Genomic DNA, 13,138 nt, shown 5'->3' on the forward strand with positions numbered 1-13,138 from the left:
GACGTCATCTCAGTTTGAGCATAAAAACAACCCAAGTGGGCGTCGAAAAGAGTTTTGGTGCTTTCTTTGCTATTTCTCCGGAAAAGTTTCAAAAATGGTGCAACAACTCTCCAAATCTGGAGCGAAGGACTCTCCTCTGCTGAAGGCGGGTCATCCTCCTGCAGGTAAACTCATGTTCACGACGACTTCTAGTTGCATTGTGCAGTTTTATTGCACTACATTAAAGCGTTGCTGTTGTTCTCACTGCTGCTCGACTCAGAGCCGTGCACACACCGAGACGATGAATCAAGCGTTTCTATCTGATTCTTTCGCATCCTGTTTGATGCACACGTCGCTACATTGTTATCGCATCGTGGGGAAACCAAGTGGTCCGCAGATTTCTGTGATTATCTCATTGCATCCATCGTTGGATCGTTTGTGCAGCAGCGACTCAGAGTCAGCCTCTCTCTCTTTCTTCTCTCCAGCAGGCCTCTGCTGCTTAAAGTCACACCGTGTTCCCACAAGCTGAACACTCATATAGGCACCATGGAATGCATGCAAAATAATATAGTGCAAACCCACTGTTTATTAGAAGCAGTTTGACAATAGGAGAAATTCTCATTATTTTATTTTTGTATTTTTTTTCCCTGATTTATTTATTTATTTATTTTTTTGGGGGTTTTTTTCTTTTCTTTTGTTAGTTTATCATTCTTTTTGTTAGATGGAGATTTGTGACCTCATGAATTTCCCATCAAAGCCACCTTCAACCTGAGCAGAGGTCTAATCAGCCAGAATAATTGAAAACAAAGAATGCATGCAAAATAATATAGTGCAAACCCACTGTTTATTAGAAGCAAACAGACAATCTGAGAAATTTTCATCATTTTATTTTTGTATATTTCATTTTTTTCCTGATTTATTTTATTTTATTTTATTTTATTTTATTTTGTTAGTTTATCATTCTTTTTGTTAGATGGAGATTTGTGACCTCATGCATTCCCATCAAAGCCACCTTTAACCTGAGCAGAGGTCTAATCAGCCAAGAATAATTGAAAACAAAGACGTTGAACGAAATGGACCAAAGACAAATGTCTGAAGTTGCTGACAAACTGGTTCAGCTTGTACAGAATTTGAAAAAAGTGTTCAGGGTGTACTAAATCATTTTGTACAAAATGATTCCTCAACAAATGAGTAAACATAGTCCAGTCCCTTAGAGCACGGGTTCTCAAACTTTTTGGGACTCCTTGTAGGAAAGAACATTTTCCAAGGAAACCAAATAACCCAAATAATCGAAACACCAGTTGAGCATTTGTTTACTACCAGGGTCTGAACCATGAACCATTTGATTGTGCCAACCAGAGTCCCTTCACATTTTAGCAGTTTTAACAAAAGCAAAGCAAGGCAAGTTTTTTGGATAGCATATTTGAGGAGGCCTTCCTTTTGCATATAGGAATACTGAACACCAATAGCTTACTTTTTTATTTTATTTCATTTATTTATTTAATTTTTAACATTAGAGCAGTGCACGCTATATTGGGAACTGCTTAAAGGGCTAATTCACGTTGTAGCCTAATGTCAAAGATCCAACCTTTTTTTTTTTTTTTTTACTTGTGACTCCTTTTAGAATGAAGTAATGACTTCTTAAGTATTTAAACCTCAAAGAGGGATTTTATTATTTTTTTCCTTGTTCATTTTAATGACGAAGCCTAAAAAGATTAATAATTTAGTTTTGTGTAATGGAAATATTTTTCTTTGTTGCTGCTTTAATCCTCTCATGACCTCTCAGATTTATCCCGTGACCCCCAAGTTGGAAACCACTGTTTAAAATATATGCCGCTCGTTCAACTTTTACTCCAGTTACTGCCAAGCAGTGATCTGCAACTATATACTTTGACTATCTGTATAGTGTTTTTAATAGCTATATATTAAGGGCTGCCCCCTCTTAGTTGACTAATCTGTCGTTTTGTTCTTAGTTGACTAGGATTTCTTTAGTCGATTTGTTGTTTTATTTAATGCTTTTTCATGCGGAATGACTTATTTCGAAGAAACTTCTGAGGTAAACACCAGATTTAAAGTGGTGCTTTTGTGTGATTCTTTGTGGGGAAACTCACATTTCTTTGGTCGAGGACGGCCCTAAATATAACGCTGCAAAAGCAATCTTTCTACTCTGGAGTTTGTTTTGTAGAGGTTTTAGTTTTTCTGTGTTTACAGAAAGAGGTCAGGATCCCCTGCATACTGTGATCTTTAAAATCTGTCAAACACAGATGCAACAGAGCAGATCTTTCAGATGACTTACATTTAAGCTGTTCTCTTCTCTGGGTCAACAGTGAAGGCTGGAGGTAAACGGGTAGCCAAGAAAAGCTTGGAAGAGAGTGGCAACCATGGGGCTCCAGAGAGGGAGACCAAGAGGTCTGATAAACCGAGGTAGGCCGACATCTACATCTCTGACATATAATAAATGGGTTTGAAGACGTGTAAACACCGAGGACATAGAGATGGATGTTGCTTCACACCATGAGATGTGCAGCAGCATTTTGATCAAGTAAATCACTGAAATGGGCTTTTAAAGTTTACTGAATCTATTTGAAAAATGTGCTCTTGCTGCAGGTCCCTTGCCACCGCCAACAGGATGCAACAAGTTGGTATTCTTCTTGCAGGAACTCTTGACAAGGTAAAAACATTTTTAAAATGCCAGTTCCTCTTTTGCATGTCAAGTTCATTCCCACTGAAAAAAACTGGATTACTCACAGAGCCTCTCAGGCCACTGAACCATATGTGTAATAAACTCATGTGTTTGCAGTTGAGCCACGACTTTCCAGAGACGCCGGTGAGCGTGAGGCACAGCAAGGTGCGTCCGGCAGTGGAGAAGCCCCACTGCCCCCGGACCTTCTTCATCCAGCAGCCGAGGAAGATGTGAACAACATGTGTTAAAGAAATGCCCCAGAGGGACCCGTGTCAAGTCAACTGTGAAAGGCAAACATGAGTACACATGAGGGGACTGACAGGTTGTCTGTAACGTGTCAGTGTTTATGGAGAGAAAGCGTTCAGCGAGCTCTGTGTTTACTTACTAGGCTGTGCTTGTTTGTGAGAATACTATAAACCAGCATTAAATGTGCCTTCTAGTGTTGGAAGAGAAATGATGTAGTTGTGTTTCCCAGCTGATGATAACCAGATGGTGTTTGGGTATGTTTCTTGTGAGGGTTGGGGGTTAAGTAAGGTTTTTCAGACTGTTTTTTTTCCAGTGAAATCTTCACTTTGTATTGCTTGGCACTTATTAGATTTAATAAAAAAAAAAAGAAATTGCATGGCATTACTAGATTGCAGATCTCCTTATTCCTCAATGTTTATTTTGCAGTAAGCTACAATAACCACTAGATGGCGGCAAATATCTGTTTATAACATTCATTAAGTCAGAGGATCTTTGTGGAACACATCAAACTGTAAACTGCATGCACCATAACAACACAACATTACAACCATCATTGGTTTTATTCACTTTTATACGGTGCATTGCAACAACTGGTGTAACAAGATTCAGTAAACACTTCATTTTACAGGTCTGCAAATTTCATGGTAATTTGGTGATAATTAGCAAATAACCTATTTGAAATTTCTTTGGAATTACTGCCAAATTACCCTAATATAAACATTATTTAATAATTATATGCTAACATAGCATATAATCGTTAGAATAGGGCCCTTAGGCTTGAGAGGCGGCTGTGCACTGCTCTTCATCGGAGGTGGAAAACCAAAACTAATAGAAGACACCTTCTGATCAGGCACAAATTTCACCATTGTGTGACTTATTGTCTACACAGATGTAACCTGGTAGCTAACGTAATGATTCCGGGAGTTTTTAAAGACATTTCCAAAAAGTTATTTGCTAATATCTATTTATGAACAGACATGGAAATAAAGCATATTAATTAACTTTGTATTCTTTTCCTGGAAATGTATTAAATAAATTACAAGCTATTGGGAAATATAATTATTAAATAATGTTTATAATAAAGTTAATTTTGAGGTAAATATTTGGGTAATTTGGCAGTAATTCCCAAGAAATTTCAAATAGGTTACTTGCTAATTATCACCTAAATACCATGACATTTACTGACCTTTGCTGACCCAAGTCAAGATTCTCCAATGACTAAATCCTGACCATAATAGTGATTTAAAAAAAAAAGAAAATCCAAAAATTGCCTTCCATGTTTCCAAAGGAACTATTTTAGTATCCCTCTTGAATTAAGGTTTCCATTTATGTTCAGTGACTCACAGTTAAATGGTCTGAGTGGAAGAACTCTTTGGGAACTTCCCGTAAAGGCTAGCTTGGTCTTGTCTGTCAACCAGAACCACAGATCCTGCTCAGCTTTGCTTGAGGGCAAAAGACTCCTACAACATGTTGCATCTACAAAAGAGGACAGCAGTTGAGTAAAAAAAAAAACGTAAGGTCTGTTATCTAACTTACCTGAATTATATTTTAAAATTTAAAGTATGCATGCTGATTTAGGTTCAGAACACTTATGTCAAGTTGCATCCTGCAGGGTCAGGCATCTCCATATGCATGAAACAATAAAGCCACCCTGACGTTTGTTTATGTAGGACGCCATGCAGAAACATGTAATCCTGTCAGCATGTATTTAAAAGTAGGCCTGCTAGGTGCCTCATCATATATTTCTGTCACAGTCGTACCAAAACATAAGTATCATTATGGCTGAGGTGTAGACAGGCAAGTGAATCTTGGGTTTTTAATCATGTTCTTGGATCATTTATGAATGCAGGCCTGGGGTGAATTGTAAATGAGGTGGAAGAAGGAAGATAGAGGAGATGGATGGATGGCCAATTGGATTATAAATTCCTCAGCCCGCTTACACAACAGGTTTCACTCTCTTGTTTATGCCATGTCACATTTGTGCTGAAGAATAAACCCTGATGGATGGCAAGAGACGCTTAAAGAAGCTAAAACAACACCTGTTAAAAGATGAGGCACTGGGAAGAAGTGTTTTTAGCAGCTTTCAGATTGTAAACCAGTGTACTCTCAAACACATAGTGAGGATGAGGTGAATGAATTCATTATTTTGTAATTGTCACGTCACACTATTAAAATATGGAGGACAGAACCTGCCAAATTAAAAGAATAATAAATAAATAACTTGTTAAATAAATATGCTAATAAATGTAACAAAAATATTCTTGAAAATACATGTAGGCATTAATTAATTGATGAAATGTGACAGAAACAAATATTTCTGTTTTAATTTGCTCCTATTAAATTTTTTTTATTAACTTTTAAATTCATTTTTACAATTATTGTCTATTTATTTAAATTTTAGTTTTAAATATGTTTATTCATTGAATTTATTAATTAATTTATTTAACGAGTTATTTATTTATTTATTCATTTTTTTTTATTTTGGCAGGTTCCGTCTTCCATATTGAAATTGCTCATCCCACGTGGGATTATAGACACAGGATAATTCCACATGAAGACTAAACATACTGTAAGTCAATGCTGCATACTACAGCATACAATCCATGTTTGTTAATAAAAGACTATAAAGTAAAATAGACAAAATGGAGATATACAATATAAAAGATACCAATACAGTACATATATTCTGGCAACCTCAATATGTTAAATAGGCGTTTTTCACAGCAGACAAACTCATCATTACCAGCATCTCCAGTTTCCACATGTATTGGGGAAAATACCTCACGTTGGCCCTGTGTAGATGATTATACACTAATGAAAACATAGTTATGAATATTATATTCCATTTCTGCAAATAGATCCCCCAAAAAGGTACACACTGTTCCTTTAAATTTTACATAATTTTCAGCATCATTCTAGGTTTCATTAAACCATCCCAATTTATATCTATATGGTTTTGTTGCCCATTGTTGCCAACTGAAAAACAAAATCTTTTACCTAACCAATATTAATGTTTTCTTTCACCTGGGTGAAAAATACAATAGCTCCATCCCTAAGCCCCAAAAGAGGTTTAGTGTGAACATACAAGTGTGTTTGCTTCTGTTCTTGTGTGTTATGTGTGTGTGTGTTCATACATGGGCCTTTTTGTTTGCATCAGAAAATCAACAGGCAATATCTGCTCGTTTGTTTGCCAGCAAAGCACTCAACGACAGCCTTGTAGACACAATGTGCCCGACCTTAAATTCTCTGTGATGCTCATGCTGTTCACCCATGCCTTTGATGCCATCTGTGTGTAAAGTTCAGAGACCTCGTCGGCTCTGTCTGAGCAGCGGAGCAGTTGGTGGTCCTCTGACTTGCAGACATGATGCATTTCGCTGCCAGTGTCTGCCCATTCCTCCGCCATCTGAGGAGCCTCGCTGACCCCGTGACGCCCACCACACTGCTGAGAAAACACTGCTCACCGACTGTATGACACCGCCTCACACAGAGGAGTGAGGGGATGTGGTTTGCAGTCCAAAAATGTACTCTTATCACCACAGTGCACTTGGTTAACTCCTTATATTGCAGTTTACACAGGAAACAATACAGAATTACAATTAGAAAAACACACAATTAATGGTTTTATGACATTACACTTCTTTGGTGAGACAAATTTTGCACATGAAACAAGCTGCATAAAATATTGTCACCTCATGAGGTCACTATAAACTAAGGTATGCTGTGAGCGTCACTTGATAGACCTGGGTGAGTCAGTCTAGGATGCCTTTGCAATGAATTGTATTCCAGTAAGCATTCATTTGCACTTTTTAAGCTTTTGCATGATTATAAGTTCATTAGAAACCATTTTTGATATACCTGCATGGTGAGTTTCACCATAGAAATAACATTTAAATTAAGATATATGCTATGCTACAGTAGACTCAGATTCAGCAAGCTGCTGAATGACATCCTGCCTTTAACAGCCACTAATACAAACCTAAATCAATTAGGCTTAATTTACATAACAGCTTTGACTCATGTTTCAACCCATCCTCTTCTAATGTGCATCAACAAGGAGGAAGTTACACGGTATGCTTGATGAGATTGCTAGTATAGGGACAACTGGTCATTTTAAGTTTAAAGTAAACCTAATTTTAATCAGTGGTCAGATTGTTTACTTAATAATAAAATGTCATAAAACATACTCCATAACAAGTCTCACATTCAAGTTGTATTGTGCTATGTAAGATAAGTATTAGAAGCTAAATGTATTAATAATAAAAGTGCTGGTTATAAAGACTGGCCCCATTCAGAGTGATAAATCTTTGATGCAAAGCAGCATTTTAATGATGTAGCCAGTCCAGGTGGTGCCACGTTAATGCATCATGTTTTATGAGCTTCTTTATATCTGGTGTGTAAAATCTTAATCTGTAGAGTAGCAAATATCGACAGACATAAGATTAATACAGGGAGTAAAAGTTACTATATGATATAACTAAATATTTTGATCTGAAATAAGGGTGAACTCAATGAAGACAATGCCTTCAAATTGCTTAATTTGTCCAAGAATTAAAAATACATTTATTTTCCAATGATATGAAAAGGAAAAAGGTAGCAAATCCTGACATTTTAGAAGCTTCAATCAGAAAATGTTTGGCAATTTTGCTCAATAAGTGACTTAAACAATTATACCAATTATCAAAATTGTTGTTCATTAATTTCTTTCGTTAATGGACTAATGGTTTCACCTCTACTCTGACACGAAGCCCACTGGTGCACATAATGGAAACAGCCTTAAAGCAGCCTACCAAACTCGTTAATGTTGCTTTACCTCTGCACTCAGGTAATTTTCAACTTTAATGTTAATCTAGCCAATCAAAAGTGAGGACTAGACCTGGTTAATATTATGATAAAACAGAAGACTTATGCTTAATGGTGGCCTGTAAATGAAACACATCAGTGTTTTAAGCTGATTCCAATAGGTTCAGTATATTTAAAATTTTACTAACTAAATAAATAAATGAATAAAAAAAAAGTTAATAAGTTAATAAACAATCAAATAAATAAATAAATAAAACTGTTTATTCTCTTGTATTCCTGACAGTGTGGTGAGGGCTTTTAGACCTTTAATTTGGAAAATAAAACTGAATTTCTTGTTGTTGTTGTTGTTGTTGCTTTTTATAAGTTTATCAGTGTTACACAGGTTTATCTATTAGTCGTAATTTCCCTAATCATTTCCCAGAAGGTTTCCTGAAAAGCAAAACAAAACAAAACTGTGTAATCTGGTGCTTATTAGAGGGATAATAGAGACAAAGGAGTTATTTTAATTAGTTAGTTCTGTTGAGTTTATGAGCAGGAAATGTCCTGAAAGAGGTGCTCTATTTGTTATAAACTATAGAAATCATAATGAGCAGCTAACTGAATATATAAAATATGGAAAATCCAAGAGATTTAACTATTTTAGAGACTTTTCTTTGGGGTGGGGAATTTAAAGGATTTCAGTATTTCTGTTTATGTCCCTGCACCACACTCCTGATAACCTTGCTTTAAATTGGGAAATAAAACTGCATCTCTTGTTGTTATTGCTTTTTAAAAAAAAAAAAAAAATGTTTTAATAAAGTTTATCAACGTTACACAGTTTTATTTAGTAGTCGTAATTTCCTTATAATTTCCCAGGAATTTTCCTGAAAAGCAAAACAAAACAAAACTGTTTAATCTGGTGCTTATTAGAGGGAGAATAAAGACAAAGGAGTTATTATAATTAGTTAGTTCTGTTGAGTTTATGAGCAGGAAGTGTCCTGAAAGAGGTGCTCTATTTGTTATAAACTATAGAAATCATAATGAACAGCTAACTGAATATATAAAATATGGAAAATCCAAGAGATTTAACTATTTTAGAGACTTTTTTTGCGGGTGGGGAATTTATAGGTCTCATATTGTAAAAAGTGAGATTTTCTTGTCTTTTATATTATAAAGCAGGTTTAAGTGCTTCATAAATACTGTGAAAGTATCAAAGCACTCAATATACAGAGAAACACACACAGCCCGTATTCAGAAATTGTGCGTTTGAAACAAGCCGTTAGGATTTCTGTCCATTTGTGATGTCACAAATATACAATATTTAGACCATTACACGGTAAACATTCTAAATGTGTCCCAGTTTATTTCCTTTTTTCTAGTGTATGTTAATGACATCAGCTAACAAGAAATAAACATGGACCCAAACTATTGCCAAGCAACGCAATTCTGTTGCAATTCCGTTGAAATGCTCTAAAACGGAGCGTTTCAGACAGAGGGTAAAAACAGGTATATTCAGGCAGACAGTATGAGGAAAATAAAGTTTTTTTTTTAACATTACAGCATGTAACATGTCAAGTAGAAACACAAAATACAAGTATGAACCTGAAAATTAGCATGATATGGGACCTTTAAAGGATTTCAGTATATCTGTCTATGTCCCTGCACCACACTCCTGATTACTCTCCTTTAAATTGCAAGCCTGCAGCTTACAGTTATCCTAATACATGTATCTTGCATCTCTAGCATCCTGTCGTGTCCATGAGGCATGCACAGAAAAATGAGGAGGAAGAGGAGGAGGAAGGAGGAAGGAGCCTCTGTTGATGTTGCCTCCCTTCAGATGACCTCATGCTGGGACGAGGAGGAGGAGGAGGAGGAGGAGCCGGGAGTCCCGTAGCCTACCTTTGGTGGATCAAGTGGTGGACTAGTGAGTCCGTGTGGAGATACGCTGGAAGAGTGGGGAAAACTTTTATTTGGGGTACTTTCATATCCATGACATTTAAAAGGTAAGACTTTAACATATTACATAAAGTTGTTGACGGAGTTAGTAGCGTGGAGAAGGTGTAGGTTCACCGGTAACAGTAGAAAGTAACGTTAGAGAAGTTGTCAGGAGTTAGTTCAGGAGGAATGTCGGGACATGCCCATTGAGCTGCTCCTCACAAACCAACCGGGAATGACAGCACTGTGTTTGATTTTCAACACCATGTTTTAAAAACATACATTTCAGGGTTGTTTTAGCCTCTGTGGTCAAGTTATTTTCGGTGTTACTTTACGTAACTTTACGTTAAATGTTAATAACCGTTACTCAAGCTCAGTTGCAATGCTAGTTAGTGATGGGAATTACGGCTCTTTTTAGTGAGCCAGATCATTTGGCTCAGCTCACCAAGAAGAGCCGGCTCTTTCGGCTACCAAACGGCTCTTTGTTTTACCACTTCTGCCTTTATATAATTCAGCCAAATTTAGCGCTGTTTTTGACTTATGATTAGTATGTGTGCACATATATCACTTAAACTATTCAATATAATTATACTAAACATTATATTTTCCAGAATACCATAATTTTAATTGCTGCTTCATTTCCGACTGTCACTCATCTTTTCTGCTATTCGTGCACTGCACCGCAACGCACCTCAGCGCAACACACCTCAGCGCACCGCAGTGCAACGCACTGCATCGCATTGCACCACAACGCATCGCAACTCAAAGCACCGCAACGCAGCGCAACTCCACGCAACGCAACTCAACGTAATGCAACGCAATGTAATGCAACGCAATGTAATGCAACGCAACGCAATGCAACTCAAAGCAAAGCAAAGCATTGCATCGCAACTCAAGGCATTTGCGGCTCTTAGCGTTCACTTAAAAGAGCCGGCTCTTTGAACCGGCTCGTTCGCGACCGACACATCACTAATGCTAGCTTCAATCAAACGTTTCACACAGGTAGCTAGCTAACGTTTCCGTTGGGTTTGAACGGGAGCTAACGGTCACACATGGAACTGATTAACGGTTAACTGATTAATAGTTTTCATTCATTTGAAACTTAGTAAATAGCTAACCTTACACACATAAGATTAATATAGTGGAAGTAAATAGCTAATATAAATAACATTTCCTTTGACATTTCCTTCATATTTTTAATAAAATGTCAGAAAATAGTTAAAAATGTCTGTCACAAACAATTTCTGTCACCCTTGTCTCTTTACTTACCCTTTTTTTAAACTTTAAAAAAAATATTTTATAGATTAATCAATTGATTGATTAAAAGTAGGGCTGTCAATCATTAAAATTTCGCAAATAATAAAAAAAATATGCTGAAATCATAACATGGCAAACTGAAGCCTAACAGACAACAACAGCTGTCAGTGTGTCAGTGTGCTGACTTGACTATGACTTGCCCCAAACTGCATGTGATTATCATAAAGTGGGCATGTCTGTAAAGGGGAGACTCGTGGGTACCCATAGAACCATTTTCATTCACATATCTTGAGGTCAGAGGTCAAGGGACCCCTTTGAAAATGGCAATGACAGTTTTTCTTCGTCAAAATTTAGTGTAAATTTGGAGCGTTATTTAACCTCCTTCCCGACAAGCTAGTATGACATGGTTGGTACCAATGGATTTCTTAGAAATCTCTTAAATCTTCTTCAAAATTGCAAAATTGAGTTAACGCGTTTAAGAAATAAATAATAATAATAATAATAATAATAATAATAATAAATTATTATTATTATTATTATTATTATTATTAATAATAATAGTCTAATAATCATTAGATGCCAACATTTCTCTGCAGAATAGCCTAAATTGCTTGTTACTGTATGTGTAAACCTTTCTAAAGCTAAACAGATATCCAATAACTTTTGAAGAAATAGGTAATACCCTACTGCGGAGTAACATCCTGCTCCGTAGGATGCAGATGTTTTACAAAAAGCTTCATTACTTTTCTTATAACTGTGTGGTCTTGTTTGATGCTAATGTTAGTCTGTATTTTGTGATTGGATGCGGTCGTTTTCAAACCAGTCCAGGACCCAACCCAGATATAGTAGTAGGTTTAAGGCTACAGGACTGTAATCTTGTCCGCCCGCATAGATTGAGTCATTGATGTTTGACCACTGGCTGTATTTGACTTTTGCTGTTTTCAGCATATTTTTCAATGGAGGAAACCCCTTGTAACTCAGCCAGGTGCTTTTGAAAATCAAAGCTCTGTTTTCCCTTTCAGAAAAATTGCTTGTGAATGTCAAGATGCAGCTTTGATCTTTGAAAACACATGAAGACATCGATTCAATGTTCTCTCTGAACAAGTGATATCAAGTCTTCATAACCTCTTGGCGTTCTACCTGCCTGCCACAACATTAGCTATTTCCTGTGTCGAGTTACTTGTCTCAATCTAGCTTCAAGGGCAATTCCGCTGTATATAGTGTTGATTTCCCGTGTTAAACTCAACAGGTGGAGCAGGCTTTGCTGCTGACAATCACGCTGACTGCCAGTTAACCTGGAGATAGTCCGTATTAACTTTCCAACATAATTTTCAGGCAATTTTACGCTGATTATGGAACCATTACAGTGGATTTGCATGCCTCTGTGCCAAGGCTAGAGCCTCCCAAATTGTCTACCAACTGCGGGGTTATGAGATGTTTGCACTACAGCGCGTTCATCTTATTGAAAGTGCCACAAGAATCTGCCTCCCAGTCTCTACAGAGCCTGGTTCCCATGGTCCCCAGCCAGTTGGCCAGTAACAGATGCTGGCATCAGAGTTGCATTGTTATGGCTGAGGAGGGAAAGTTATTGGAGCCAGTGACCTGACAGACAGCACATACTGAGTCGTTGATGATAATGATTTTGTACTTTTGAAAGGGGCTACTCATTCCAATAGGAAAGCCAGATTTTTAGAGTTCAGTTGGGTTCAGGACCCCTTTAGTCAGCATGCTGTTTAACCACGATTGGCTTTGAATGAATCCTGAATGTTGTGGTGTGGGATTCTGAGGATTTGGGATTTCAGGACACTTGATACCAACGAAAACTGACCACAAATAGAAGCACCATGTCCTAACACTCCTAGAATGCTCTCAAACCTAACTTATATGGTACATACGGCTACAACTAATACTTATTTTCACTGTCGATTAATCTGTTGATTATATTCTCGAGTAGTTGTTTGGTCTATAAAATGTCAGAAATTGGTGAAAAATGTCGATCGGTGTTTCCCAAAATCCAAGATGATGTCCTCAAATGTCTTGTTTTGTCCACAACTCAAAGATATTCAGCTTACTGTCATAGAAGAGTAAAGAAACCAGAAAATATTCACATTTAAGAAGCTGTAATCAGAGAATTTTTACTTTTTTTTTCTTAAAAAAATGACTCACTTAATAGTTGGCAACTAATCGATTAATAGTTGCAGCTCTAATGGTACGGTTCAAACTCCTGTTTGGTTTGGTTTGGTTTGTTTATGGGTTGGT

General features: G+C 36.9%; 2 protein-coding genes across 5 annotated transcripts in view; both read left to right on the forward strand.

Moving 5' to 3' along the window:
• The first annotated feature begins 5 nt into the window (after positions 1-5).
• On the forward strand, positions 6-3,289 carry dap1b (death associated protein 1b). Its single transcript, XM_037788983.1, has 4 exons — positions 6-164; positions 2,307-2,403; positions 2,587-2,650; positions 2,780-3,289. The coding sequence occupies exons 1-4, from the start codon at positions 95-97 to the stop codon at positions 2,894-2,896; spliced, it is 348 nt and encodes a 115-aa protein (XP_037644911.1). The 5' UTR covers positions 6-94; the 3' UTR covers positions 2,897-3,289.
• A 6,204-nt stretch (positions 3,290-9,493) lies between these two features.
• tanc1b (tetratricopeptide repeat, ankyrin repeat and coiled-coil containing 1b) overlaps positions 9,494-13,138 on the forward strand; it is a 118,993-nt gene continuing 115,348 nt past the window's right edge. For 2 of the 4 annotated variants that reach the window (XM_037788976.1, XM_037788980.1), the window contains exon 1: positions 9,494-9,690. The gene's annotated coding sequence lies outside the window, so the exon portion shown is untranslated. The remainder of the gene's footprint in view (positions 9,691-13,138) is intronic. The other 2 variants (XM_037788977.1, XM_037788982.1) reach the window with 1 other exon arrangement.

Source organism: Sebastes umbrosus, chromosome 13, assembly GCF_015220745.1.
Source record: "Sebastes umbrosus isolate fSebUmb1 chromosome 13, fSebUmb1.pri, whole genome shotgun sequence".
Lineage (NCBI taxonomy): Eukaryota > Metazoa > Chordata > Actinopteri > Perciformes > Sebastidae > Sebastes > Sebastes umbrosus.

Coding starts and splice junctions, on each gene's coding strand:
- dap1b (XM_037788983.1), top strand. CDS start 95: ATGGTGCAACAACTCTCCAAATCTGGAGCGAAGGACTCTCCTCTGCTG. Junction 2,404..2,586: donor AAGAGGTCTGATAAACCGAG/GTAGGCCGACAT, acceptor CTCTTGCTGCAG/GTCCCTTGCCACCGCCAACA. Junction 2,651..2,779: donor TTGCAGGAACTCTTGACAAG/GTAAAAACATTT, acceptor ATGTGTTTGCAG/TTGAGCCACGACTTTCCAGA.